The 12278-nt window shown below is 50.4% G+C and overlaps 1 protein-coding gene and 1 long non-coding RNA gene across 2 annotated transcripts in view; one reads left to right on the plus strand and one right to left on the minus strand.

The window, feature by feature from the left end:
• The first annotated feature begins 106 nt into the window (after positions 1-106).
• On the plus strand, positions 107-6202 carry LOC128095539 (uncharacterized). Its single transcript, XR_008213258.1, has 2 exons — positions 107-1408; positions 5679-6202. It is a non-coding gene; the product is annotated as an uncharacterized LOC128095539 (long non-coding RNA).
• The window catches only part of Eddm13 (epididymal protein 13), a 32601-nt gene continuing 24601 nt past the window's right edge, over positions 4279-12278 (minus strand). The window contains 3 exon segments of the mRNA XM_052714599.1: positions 4279-4660; positions 6892-6929; positions 10414-10535. Coding sequence (XP_052570559.1) covers positions 4636-4660; positions 6892-6929; positions 10414-10535 — 185 coding nt within the window. The 3' untranslated portion in view covers positions 4279-4635.

The raw sequence follows: 12278 nt of genomic DNA on the forward strand, positions 1-12278 counted from the left end.
GAACACGTAGACGAGTGCGGCCCCGCCCTCCTGGGAGGGGGCTTCCCCCGGAACCACGCCCCCTGACGCTGCTCACGCAATCAGAGCCCCGGAGACCGAGCGAGGCCACGCCCTGCAAATTTGCATAGCGCGCGCGCGCGCTGGGAGGCGTGCTCGCCCGCGGGCGGTCGTGCGCGCTCCGGAGCCGAGGTCCGTCTCGGAGGGGTTCCGCGCAGCTCCAAGGGAGCGCCCGTGCAGCAGCGTGCGTCCGTCCCGGGGTGCTTCTCCTCCCAGGGTTCCACACCGCGGGTTCACGGCGCTCCCACGCGCCTCACGCCGCGCGCAACCGCGAGCTTGCCCCGCCTGCCTCCGACGTCCGGAAAGGGACTGTGGAGGACCACGCCCAGAACCTTGGGAAGGGCATGGCACGTCAAGCCTTCCTTGTCGCCCATCTGGGGACCTCGTGACCCCGAGAGGGGAGGACAGATTTTCTCCTGCCTCAGGACAGAAAGCCGGAGAAGGAAGAGGAGCGCCCCACCGTGGAGTCTGGATGATGCTTCTCCTTAGCTGAGCACGGAATTCCCGCACAATTAGCCACTGCATCCTCCCTCCCGAGCTATAAACCTGAGATTTTTAGGGGGGGAAAAAAAAAACCCTTAAAGGGGAAAGGCCTGCCCCAAACCTCTTCAGCAACCCTAACGATTTCTGGTTCTACCTTAACAAATCATAACTCTATCCAAGGCACTTCCGGAGCCACCTCCCATCTCACCCAGGAGAGAAGGAGCGGTGGTGGTGATCCTTGAGGAAACTCTTGGCTCCATGAAGGGCGAGGACTCGAGCCACACAGCGATCTTGCCAGGATAAGGACAGGGCTCGACACCGGACCCTGTAGCACCTTTAGCAAGAGCACAGCCATGAATTTGTGCACAGGAGAAAGCGTGGCCGCCGCACAATTCAACCTGCGTGTGAATGCACCGAGTGCCCCGAGGAAAGGAAGTGACTTATTTAGATCCTCACTTAAGACGGATGAGCATCAGCCGTGACATCTGAATGGTCACTGTGTGAGGAACACCGTTCTTAAGATCCTATAGTTCTCCCGACAGCACTCCTGAGGCAAAAGCTATGATTTCAAAACTATGATTTCATCTCACAGATGGGAAAACTGAGGTTCCAAGCACATGTTCCTTACCTGAGGCCGATGAACAGGAAACGGGGGAGGGGGAGCACAGAACTTAAGTTCTACACATCGTTTCTCTAAAGCGGAAACCCAGAGTGAAAGGGCCCCACCCCAAGAACAAGGGTACAGGGTGGGAAGCCCCGAAGAGGCGCGGCTCAGATACTCACATCCTCTATCCAGGAGGAACTATGATGTCACCGGCGATGAATGAGGCAGGCCATTATCTTGGAGATCAAGAGGACCCCATGACAGGTAGGGACTGAAGGATGCTGGGAGCCCTGGAGGCCAGGTCCACTTCCTCGGCCCTTTGTCCCGGGTTGGACACCTAACACCCAGGAGACCTCTTGGGACCTCAGGAACAGGCCTAGCACGCATGTCCAGACTCGCCTCTCCTGTCTCACCCCTGCAACAGTGCCCAGCTGACCCAGACTTAAGGACCCAAGGGTTCCTTCCACTGACAAGAAATGAGGAGAGGACACGTCTCGATGGCGCCTGTGGCACTCTGAAATGTGCCCTTTTGCCTACCGAGGATAGAAGGATACGAGGCTGGGGAAGGGGTTCGAGGAGAAGGCAGGGGGCGGGGAAAAGAGTAACACCATGAAAAAAAAATTGTATGAAAAAAATGCCATAAAGAAACGTAGAGGGCTGGAGAGATGGCTCAGAGGTTAAGAGCACTGGCTGCTCTTCCTGAGGTCCTGAGTTCAATTCCCAGCAACCACATGGTGGCTCACAGCCATCTGTAATGAGATCTGGTGCCCTCTTCTGGCCTGTAGTCATACATGCTGTATACAAAATAAATAAATAAAAATTAAAAAAAAAAAAAAAAAGAAAGAACTTAGAACTTGTATACGGGGAGGGGGGGGAGTGAAGGACAGAGGAAAGAAATAAAAACAAACAAACAAAAAACAAAGAGGACACAAACAAACAGGCCTCTCCACCCATCGGAATCCTGCTTTCCGCAGTACCCACGGGCTTTCTCACTCATCCCCCCCCCACCCTCCGTCTGGCATTTCTCTGTCTCCAAGGCAACCCATCTTGTGGGCTTGGAGTTTGGCCCAGCGACTTCTGGGTATTGTAGTATCAAAGAAGCCGAGGGGCGGGAGGTGCGATTGTCAGTAAAAAGGAGTTTGTTAGCAGACGCGCTTGCATCAGGGAAAGATTTGGGAGACTGAAAACGCTTTTCAGATATTCTTGAGGTGTGATTTGTCAGGAAAGAGGGAGGAGAGAAAAAAAAGAGGGTAGGCGCGAAGGTTTGTGGGAATTGTAGTTCTGCAGTCTGTGGCAGGCTGGAGCCGGAAGTTGAGACAGTGCCGCCTCGCGGCAGTTGTGAGCATAACAGCCGATGGACCTTGGCTGCTGCTTCCCCAGCACAGGTTCCCAAGGGCAGCCAGGGAGGCTGACTCCCTCTAGGATTCAGGCACAGGGTGGTGGGAGTGGGGGGTGCTATTTGTGCAACAGTAATGTACGTGCAAACCCTCACGTTGTGCCAGGATGACTGCTTTATAGTAAGTGAGCAGAGTGCACCAAACTTTTTCCCGCCTCCAAATTTGACAGGAATCATACTCTTGAGGCAAACCGGGTCGTTGAAGGCTCTACGGAGCACCCCTGCTCCTCTGGTCTAGCTTGTAACTTAACAAGTGACGCACACTTATTAAGAGTCCAGTTAGTGTAGTTGCCAAGGATACAGTAGTGAATAGGACCGGTGTACAGCCTACAGCCTTGAACCAATCCTTCTTTCTTTTTCTTTTTTTTTAATTGTTTGTTTTGGTTTTTCGAGTCAGGGTTTCTTTGTGTAGCCCTGTTGAACGCGCTCTGTAGACCAGAGTGGTCTTGAACTCATATTCTCCTGCCTCTGCCTCCCGAGTGTTGTGATTAAAGGCGTGCGCCACCCCTTCACCCCCTTCAAGATTTTTTTTAAATTTTTTTAATTAATTTATTTTTTTGGCTTTTCGAGACAGGGTTTCTCTGTAGCTTTGGTGCCTGTCCTGGAACTCACTCTGTAGCCCAGGCTGGCCTCAGACTCACAGAGATCCGCCTGCCTCTGCCTCCCAAGTGCTGGGATTAAAGGCGTGCACCACCACCGCCCGGCTCCGATTTTATTTTTATATTAGATGTGATTTTTGCCTCCACAAATGTGAAGTACACCACGTGTGTACCAGCAGAGGCCAGAAGAGGGCGACAGATCCTCTGTAACTAGAGTTACTGATAGTTGTGAGCCTCCATGTCGATGCTGGGAACCGAACCCAGGTCTTTTGCAAGAGCAGTGCTCTTAACTGCTGAGCCATCTGTCTATCCTCTTGTTTCCGTTTTGAGACAAATTCCCATGTATTGCAGGCTGGCCTGGAACTCGCTATGTAATCAAGAATGGCCCTTGACTCCTGATTCTCCTGCATTGACTTTGATACTGTCTAGGGGTGTATGGATGGGTTCATTTTCTCTGCCAACTAAAGAATTAAAATACAGGAAATACAAGCAGCGGTGGTGCACACCTTTAATCTAGCACTTGGGAGGTAGAGGCAGGTGAATCTTTGAGTTTGAGGCTAGCCTGGTCTACTGAGTGAGTTTCCAGGACAGCCAAGGCTACACAGAGAAACCCTGTCTCAAACAAAAAACAAAAGAGGGGCTGGAGAGATGGCTTAGTGGTTAAGAGCACTAGCTGCTCTAGCAGAGAATCAAGGTTCAATTCCCAGCACCCACATGGCAGCTCACGACTCTCTGTAACTACAGTTCCAGGGAAGCCAACATCTTCAGACAAACATGCATGCAGGCTAAACACTAATGCACATAAAATTAGAAAAAGAGGAGACAGGATATAGGTGTTGCCGGAAATCATAGAGAGTGCCAGCAGAGCTATCTTATGATACTGGGGAAATCAGGTTCTGCAAGCCCAGTGTGGGGAGAGTTTAACAACACACTTGGGCTCTGGCCAACATCCGAAAGCAAAAGAATATGAAAATAAGCCTTTCTGCTCTTGGATTTGTATTTGAAGGTCAGCAAGATGGTTTGGTGGGTAAAGACGCTTGCTGCTAAGCCGACACACACACACACACACACACACACACACACATACACACACACACACACACACACACGCACTGACTCAGGAGGTAATAGATTTTTTATTTAAAAATTATAGATGATTCTTAGCATGCCTCCACCCTGCGTTCATTTGCTGTGTTTGGGGAACAGAAGAAAGGAACCCTTAGCCCTTACACAGGTGTACATTTCGTTAGAGGAACAGTAAAGAGAGGCTGGAAATGGTCCAGAAGAGAAGCTGTGGGCGAAACCCGGAAACCCTGATCATTCTGCTGCTCTCCCGGCCCTGTCTCATGGCACGGTCCTCTGAGAAACTCCCTCTGGATACGCCCATCGCCCTCTGAGTTGACAGGCCCGAGTGCGAAGAGCTTCCTTGGGAGGTGAAATGCAGAGGTGCTGGAGCTGGAGGGCTTGTGAAGGTTGGGTGAGATGGGGCAGGTTCACTAGAAAGAACAGCAGGGGTCGTCTCTGAGGAAGAGGTGAGGGGGAGAAACACAGTTGGACACGTATTTACATCTTCATATATTCTCAGACTCCCGACCCCCTAGCCCCCAACCGCCCCATCGGACTCTATGTGCCACCCTTGAGCCTGCACCTCTCCCTCCATCCTGGACCACGCCCCTCAGGGCTATGGCCCCACCCACTTTGTCCGTCTGTCCGTCCAGTCCCATCCCCGCCCATCCGCAGCCGCCACCCCCCCCCCCCCCCGCCCCTCCCCAAGCTATTCGCTTCCCTCAGGCCTCATGGGCACTGGCCCCTACTTAACGATTTACACAAGTGGCTCAGCCACTTTGGAGGGAGGATTTTTTTTTTCCTTTGATTTCAGTTTTTTTGTTTCGTTTTTTTCAAGACAGGGTTTCTCTGTGTAACTCTGACTGTCCTGAAACTAGCTCTATAGACCAGGCCGTCCTCGAACTCAGAGACCCGCCTACCTCTGCCTCCCAGGTGCTGAGATTAAAGGTGTGCGCCACCACCGCCCGTATGTTTTTTTTAATATAGTTTTAAAGATTTACTTTTATTTTATGTGTGTCTTTATCCATGTGTAAGTGCACCCGTGCATGCAGTGTCCCTGAGGCCAGAAGAGGGTGTCAGATCTCCTGCCTCTAATGGTTGTGAGTCACCATGGGGGTGCGGGAGCCAAACCTGAGTCCTCTGCAAGAAGAGCAAATGGCCTTTACTACTGAGCCATCTTGCTGGCTTTTTAATTATCCACAGGTGGGTGTCTGTGGGTGGGTGGGTGGGTTTGTCCATCTGAATGCAGATGCGCTTGCAAGAGGGCCTTGCCGGCCAGCAAAGGACATCTGACCCCCTGTGGCTGGAGTTACAGGTAGTCCGAGTCCACAATGTGTGTGCTGGGAATTTAATTTGGATCCTCGGCAAGAGTAGTGTATGTTCTTAACCTCTGAACTGTCTCCCTACCTCTCTTCTTCAACAACAAAACAAAAACCCCCACTCAGAATTACATTTAATTTTATTCATTGTGCAGGGGAGGCGAACAGGCACGTGCCATATGTCCCGGGGTAAAGGAGCATGAACTTGGGACCTCCCGTGCAATTCTGTGACTCTGACTGGAGCTTACAAACCCAACCTTGAACACCAGGTATTAAAACCAACCTTCTGGACCCTGAGAGATGGCTCAGCAGATAGAGCCACTTTGTGGCCAAGACTGAGGACCCACGTGATAGAGGAGAGACCTGGCTCCAGCACGCTGTCCACTAACCTCCACATGTGTGCCGTGGCACAGGTACACATGCACGCACACAAATAATAGCAGCTGAAGAGACACTAGCCCACTGGAGCATGTGGCTCTGGCAGGCCTTGCCCTTCTCCCCCATTCCCTCTGCCTTGCTAAAAACCATTAGATTGCATTCCTAAAGCTGGACACCAAGGTCTAGTTCCTTATTTGGCCACTTCCTCCTCCTGAGGCTGACTACCAAGGTCCAGCAATCAGGAGCCCCCTTGGGCTCACCTAATTAACATGCCTAAATAAAATTAAACACTTCATCCTGACACAGTGTGGTGCTTTGAAAGAAAATGGCCCCCAAAGGGAGTGGCGGTACTAGGAGGTGTGGCCTTGTTGGAGAAGGTGTGGTCTTATTGGAGGAAGTGTGTCACTGAGGAGGCGGACTTTGAAGTCTCATATATGCTCAAGCCACGTCCAGTGTCCCAGACCACTTCCTGTTGCCTGCAAGTCAAGATGAAGGACTCTCAGCCCCTTCTCCATCACCATGTCTGCCTGCACACCACCATGTTGCACCATGACGATAATGAACCAAACCTCTGAAAATGTAAGCCACCCAATTAAATATTTTTTCCTTTATAAGAGTTACCATGGTCATGGTGTCTCTTCACAGCAATAGAAACCCTAAGATACACGGGGGTTTCACCTTTTATCTTTATAAACTGCCACTTTCCTGCGGGCCACATCTGTCTCCTCTCTATCCTGAGGCGGTCCTTTGTCACCCTTTGGGACAACTACCTCTGCCCTGTTCCCTTGCCCCCTGCCCTCTCTCCCTCTCCCTCCGGGGTTTGTCTCTTACCCCTGCCCTTTATCCCCTTTGTTCCGAGAATGTGGCCTCGGGGCTCCTGAGCATCGATCCCCATCTCTTTCAATAGCAAAATGTCATTTAAAAAGTTTAAAGTTAACCTCCCTGGGCCCATTGGCAAGAGATGAGATCTCCTTCCGGGCTGTGTCGTACCTCACATCCATATCCGGGTTACAGTAGTGGCAGTAACACTGGGGGAGATAACAATGATGAGTGAACACACAGAGAAAGACAAAATTCAAAACTAAACAAAATATAAACCAATCAGCTTCCTTCATTCCCACTTCGTCCCGCCTTCCCTCCTGTGGTGTTGCTGATGGGCCAGTCTCCCTACGTTCCCGAGCTGTGCCCCATCTTCCAGCCTGTTCACTCTCCATACCTCCTGTCACCGCCCCACCCAGTGTTTCTATTTCCGACAGTGATGACCTTTTGACCTGGGTCATTTTCAGTGCGGGTGGTACAGGAAGGTTGAGAGCTGTCCCTGGCTTCTCACTAAATCCCATCCCTCAGGGGTGGCAGTAAAATAATAAAATAATAAAACGTCTCCAGATACTGTTCAAAATCCTCTGGAAGAACAAGTCACCTCTATGAGAATGGGGGTTCCCCATCAACTCCTGGGTCTCCCCGTTTCCCTGAACCCTCAAACTCAATCCATGAGCTGCCTTCCTGGTAAGAGTATAGCCCAGTGGTTCTCAGCCTGTGGATCACAACCCCAGACCCTTTCATGGGGCTCTCCTGAGATCATCAGAAAACACGGAGATTTACATTACAATTCATAACGGTAGCAAAATGACAGTTATGAAGTAGCAACAAAAACGATTTTATGGTTGGGGGGGCGGGGGGGGGGGGGTGTCACCGCAACGTGAGGAACTGTATTAAAGGGCCGCAGCATTAGGAAGGTTGAGAACCGCTGCTCCAGCAGACCTAGCGGGATTTTCCTTGTGTTCACTACCACCACGGGCCCTGTCCTGACCACGGAGACCATCTCCTTCCCTCTGCTTCCCTTGTGTCCTGCTCCAAATTCCCTTCACACTCAGTGCCCAGAGGCTTCATTTCACAATTCTGATGGGCCGGGGGTGGGGGTGGGGGGGTGGGGGGGGGGTCTCAGCTGGCAGAGTGCTTGCCTAGCATGCATGAAGTCCTGGGTTGATCCCAAGCACCCGCTCAACTAGATATGGCAGTTCACGCCCCAAAACGTCAGCATTTAGGAGGACCAAGAGCACAAGGTCATCCTGGCCTACATTCGAGACCCCGTTTCAAAAAACAAACACGAGTCAACGAGAAGACTCAGCAGGCAGAAATGTGTGTAGGTGTCTTATCCATCAGCGTCTCCAGAAAACAGTAAAACATTTGGCCCTTAAAAATCTACCGAATCTGGGACAACAACCCAGTCACAAAACCATCAATCAACCCACAATCTATCCTGCCTGCAAGATGTGCTGGGGCAATGGTTGCGCAGAACTCGTGGGAGTGGCCAAATAATGACTGGTCGAACTTGAGGCCCACACCAGGAGAGGGAGCCCATGCCCCACACTGCCTGGAGGGCCAGGAACCAGAGGCTGGAGAGCCCAGAGACGTAGCATAAAATCAAACGCGACTAGCAAAAAAAAAAAAAAAAAAAAAAAAAAGGCAGTGAAATGATTTCGAATGATGTTCTGCTATACTCATAGATCGGTGCCTAGCCCAACTGTCATCAGAGAAGCTTCCTCCAGCAACTGTTGGGAGCAGATGCAGAGACCCACAGCCAAACACTAGGTGGCGCTCAGGGAACCCTGCAGAAAAGGAGGAGGAAGGATTGTAGGAGTCAGAGGGGTCGAGGACACCAGGAGAACACGGCCCACAGAGTCAACTAAGAGGGGCTCACAGAGACCGAGGCAGCAACCGTGGACCCTGCGTGGGGCTGCACTAGGTCCTCTGCATATACATTGTGGTTGTGTAGCTTGGTGTTCTTGCGGGACTCCTAACAGCGGGAGTGAGGGTGTGTTTCTCTTTCAGCTGCTTTTGGGACCCTTTTCCTAGTACTGGGTGGCCTTGTCCAGCCTTGATATGACTTAGTGCAACATGATATGCCATGTTGGGTTGGTAGTCCTGGGAGGCTTGCTCTTTTCTGAAGGGGAATGGAGGAGGAGTGGATCGAAGAGAGGGGTTGCTGGGAGGAGTGGAGGGAGGGGAATCTGTGGTCGGGATGTAATATATGAGAGAATAATAATTAAAAATAAAAGAATCTCCAGAGAGAGAGAGAAAGAGAGGGGGGGAGGGGGAGGGGGAGGGGAGGGGGAGGGGGAGAGGGGAGGGGGAGGGGGAGAGGGAGAGGGAGAGGGAGGGAGAGGGAGGGAGGGAGAGGGAGAGGGAGAGAGAGAGAGAGATTGAGAACACAGTTGGCGTTTCACAGGAAACAGCGCTCTTAGTGGCATGGGTCTTGTCCTAGGGAGGTGGTTCAGTAAGAAAAGCAGCTTGTGGCCACGCCCGACGATCAGGGTTCAGTCTGAGACTGGATGTAGCAATGATACCGGCAAACTGAAGTAGTAACACTGACGCTCGAATGGATTTACTCACAGACCTGCTTAGGACGGACACACCAAGTTACACGAAGTAGGAGTTAGCTGATGGAGTATTGCCTCCGATGTGGCCAGGAGATGAAGTGGTGTGCTCACCCGGCTGGGACAGAATGAAAATCCTGTACCATCATTAAAAGTTTAGGGTCCTTGAGAAAGTTTCTGCTGGTGTTTGTTCACCAGGATTGACCTCCAATTAGGCTCCATTCCCATAACAAAAGGAGGTAGCCCAGACTTACAACCAGTTCCCACATCAAAGAATATGCCTCTTCGAGGCAGCTCAAGGGGGCAGTGTGGGGTCACAACCATCATTAAGTCCTAGCCTGCCATTAAATCCCTTGTGCTCTTATCAGTAAAAACATAATTCTGCCAGGTGGGCAAGATGACCCTGGATAACAACTCTTCGAAGCAATCAATACTGATATATGTAAATAATTCTGGCAATAGAATCTTAGCTGTGTAAATCTCCCACCTGCCCAAGTGGCCAGACTTGCAGTCTCTTGGCTGTTTAGACTGTTCGAAGTGTAAACTGGGGCCAGTACAATGTAAAGTGCAGGTGCCTAAGGTGTATCTAAGTTAGTAAAATCTTGTCTTCATGACTGGCAACCCTTTGGGTGTTAACTGGAGCCAGTCCATTTGCAAGTGTGAAATTGCCCAAACTTGCAATTATCCAAATTTTCCTTTATCAATCTCTAAGTGTGCAGAACGATTTCTCTCTGGGAAGGCATTTTAATTCTAGAGGAAGAAGAGGAGGAATCTAGGCACATGGATTTCTCCAGAGACCCTGAAGAAGTTGGATATACAGTACAGAACAGAGGTAACCGAGCCATGTGGCAGAATGTAGATTAATAGAGATAGGTTAATTTAAGTTATAAGAGCTTGTTGGGGAAAAAAAACCCTATGCTAAGGTCAAACTTTCATAATTGATATTAAGTCTCCCTGTCGTTGCTGGGGAGCTGGCAGTCCCACAGAAGACAATCTGACAAGAAAGTTTGCTGTGCTGTGCTGTGTAGATGCCCTTCTCCCATGGTGCCTCCTCCTTCTCTCCCTTTCTAACCTGGCCCTCTCCTCCCCTTCCTCCCTCCTTAGACAGAAAGGCACCCAGGCACGGCCTCCTTACCCAGTCTCCTTTATTGTAGGACACGAAGAAGAAGGTCATCACCATGTAGGCACATCTCAAAAAGCTCCATCCGCCATGCCTCACGAGTACCTTGGCTGTGGTGGTGGCTGGGGGGGACTTCACTAAAGTGAAAATGGTGAGAAGGATCGACAAGACCCAGAAACCAATCCCTGGCCCGCTGGCGCTCCAAACTTGTGTCCCTATGTATTTCCTGAGTTGAAGTTTTTTTTTAACGTTCAATGTTGTGGCCATTGTCTCCCGTCTTGGTCATCACTCAACTCCCAGGCAAACAATTTGCTCTTTCATCTCTCTCTCTCTCTCTCTCTCTCTCTCTCTCTCTCTCTCTCTCTCTCTCTCTCTCTCTCTCTCTCCTCATATCTAGGCATCACTGAGTCGAACCCATACACTGAAGAAAAAAAAACCACTCAGCAGAAACCGCTTTTTGCTCTGTGGGAACCTCACCAACATCCCTCCTCGTGTTGTTTTGACTATTTGTTTAATTTGGTTCGGTTTTTGAAACAGGACCCCACGGACTCAGGCTGGCTTCAAACTCAATATGTAGCTAAGGATGACCTCTTGATCCTCCACCTCGAAAGTACTTGGATCCCAGGCATGTGCCTCCAAGCCCATCTTACTAACTCTCTCGATTTTCTCTTCTCTGTGTGCATGTTCTCTGTGTGTATGTGTGCTTTATACATATGCGCACGCACACACACACACACACACACACACACACACACTCACACACACACTCACACACATGCATGTGAAGGCCACAGGCTGATGTCAGAGTCTTCATCAAGCCTGCTCCACCTTATATTTTTTTCTACCTTTTCTTTTCTTTCTTTCTTTTTCTTTTTCTTTCTTTTTTTTTTTTTTTTTTTGAGACGGGGACTCTCACTGAGCCTGGAGCTCACTGGTTTGGCTAGGCTGGCTAAACTCCACATGGGCCAGTGTGGAGGCTAGAGGACATCTTGCAAGAGCCCCCTCTTTCTTGGAGATGAAACTCAGGTCATCAGATTTGGCAGTAAGCACCTGCTGAGGCAGCTTGCCTGCCCCGCCCCGCCCTTTAACATTCTTTATTTTTTAAGATGTGTGTGGTGGTTGGAGTGAGAATGGCCCCCACAGGCTCGTGTGCTTTATACTTGGTTCTACAGTTCCTGGAACTGTTTGGGAAGGGTGAGAAGGTGTGGCCTTGTTGGAGGAGGTAAGTCACTGTGGGTGGGCTTTGAGGTTTAAAAAGCCCACACCTTCTCAGTTAGTGCTCGCTCTCTGTCTCTGCCTTACGCCTGTGGATCGTATGTAAATTCTCAGTTATTGCTCCAACGTCATGCCAGCCTGCCTGCCTGCCTCTGGCCTCCCCACCATAACGGTCATGGACTCACCCTCTGAAACTCTAAGAAAACCAACCAATTAAATGCTTTCTTTCATAAGTTGCCTTGGTCACGGCATCTCATCACAGCAATAGGAAAGTAACTAAGACAATGTATTTTATTATCGTTGTGTGGGTGTGCAATATGTCCGCACTGGTGTGTGCATATCATAGTGCACATGTGGCGGTCACAGGACAGGTTTAGTTGTCTCCCCTCACCTTTACGTAGGTTCTGACTGAATGCAGTTCCTCAGACTGCTCCAAAAGCTCTTTTAACCATGGAGCCTCTGGGGGCCCTGATTTTGATATCGGGTCTCTGTGGGGTTCTCATAATCTCCTAAAACATGTTGCTTGGTGGTTCTTCTAATCAACATACAACTCACAAGAGTTAGTTCTCCTCTATGGGGATCAAACTCAGGTCCACAGGCTTTGGCGGCAAGCTCCTCTATTCTCTCAGCCATCTCGCCAATCCGGAAACTCAACTCTTAATTCT

The sequence above is a fragment of the Peromyscus californicus genome, unplaced genomic scaffold (genome assembly GCF_007827085.1).
Source record: "Peromyscus californicus insignis strain IS unplaced genomic scaffold, ASM782708v3 Scaffold_4__1_contigs__length_199733344, whole genome shotgun sequence".
NCBI classification, from domain to species: domain Eukaryota; kingdom Metazoa; phylum Chordata; class Mammalia; order Rodentia; family Cricetidae; genus Peromyscus; species Peromyscus californicus.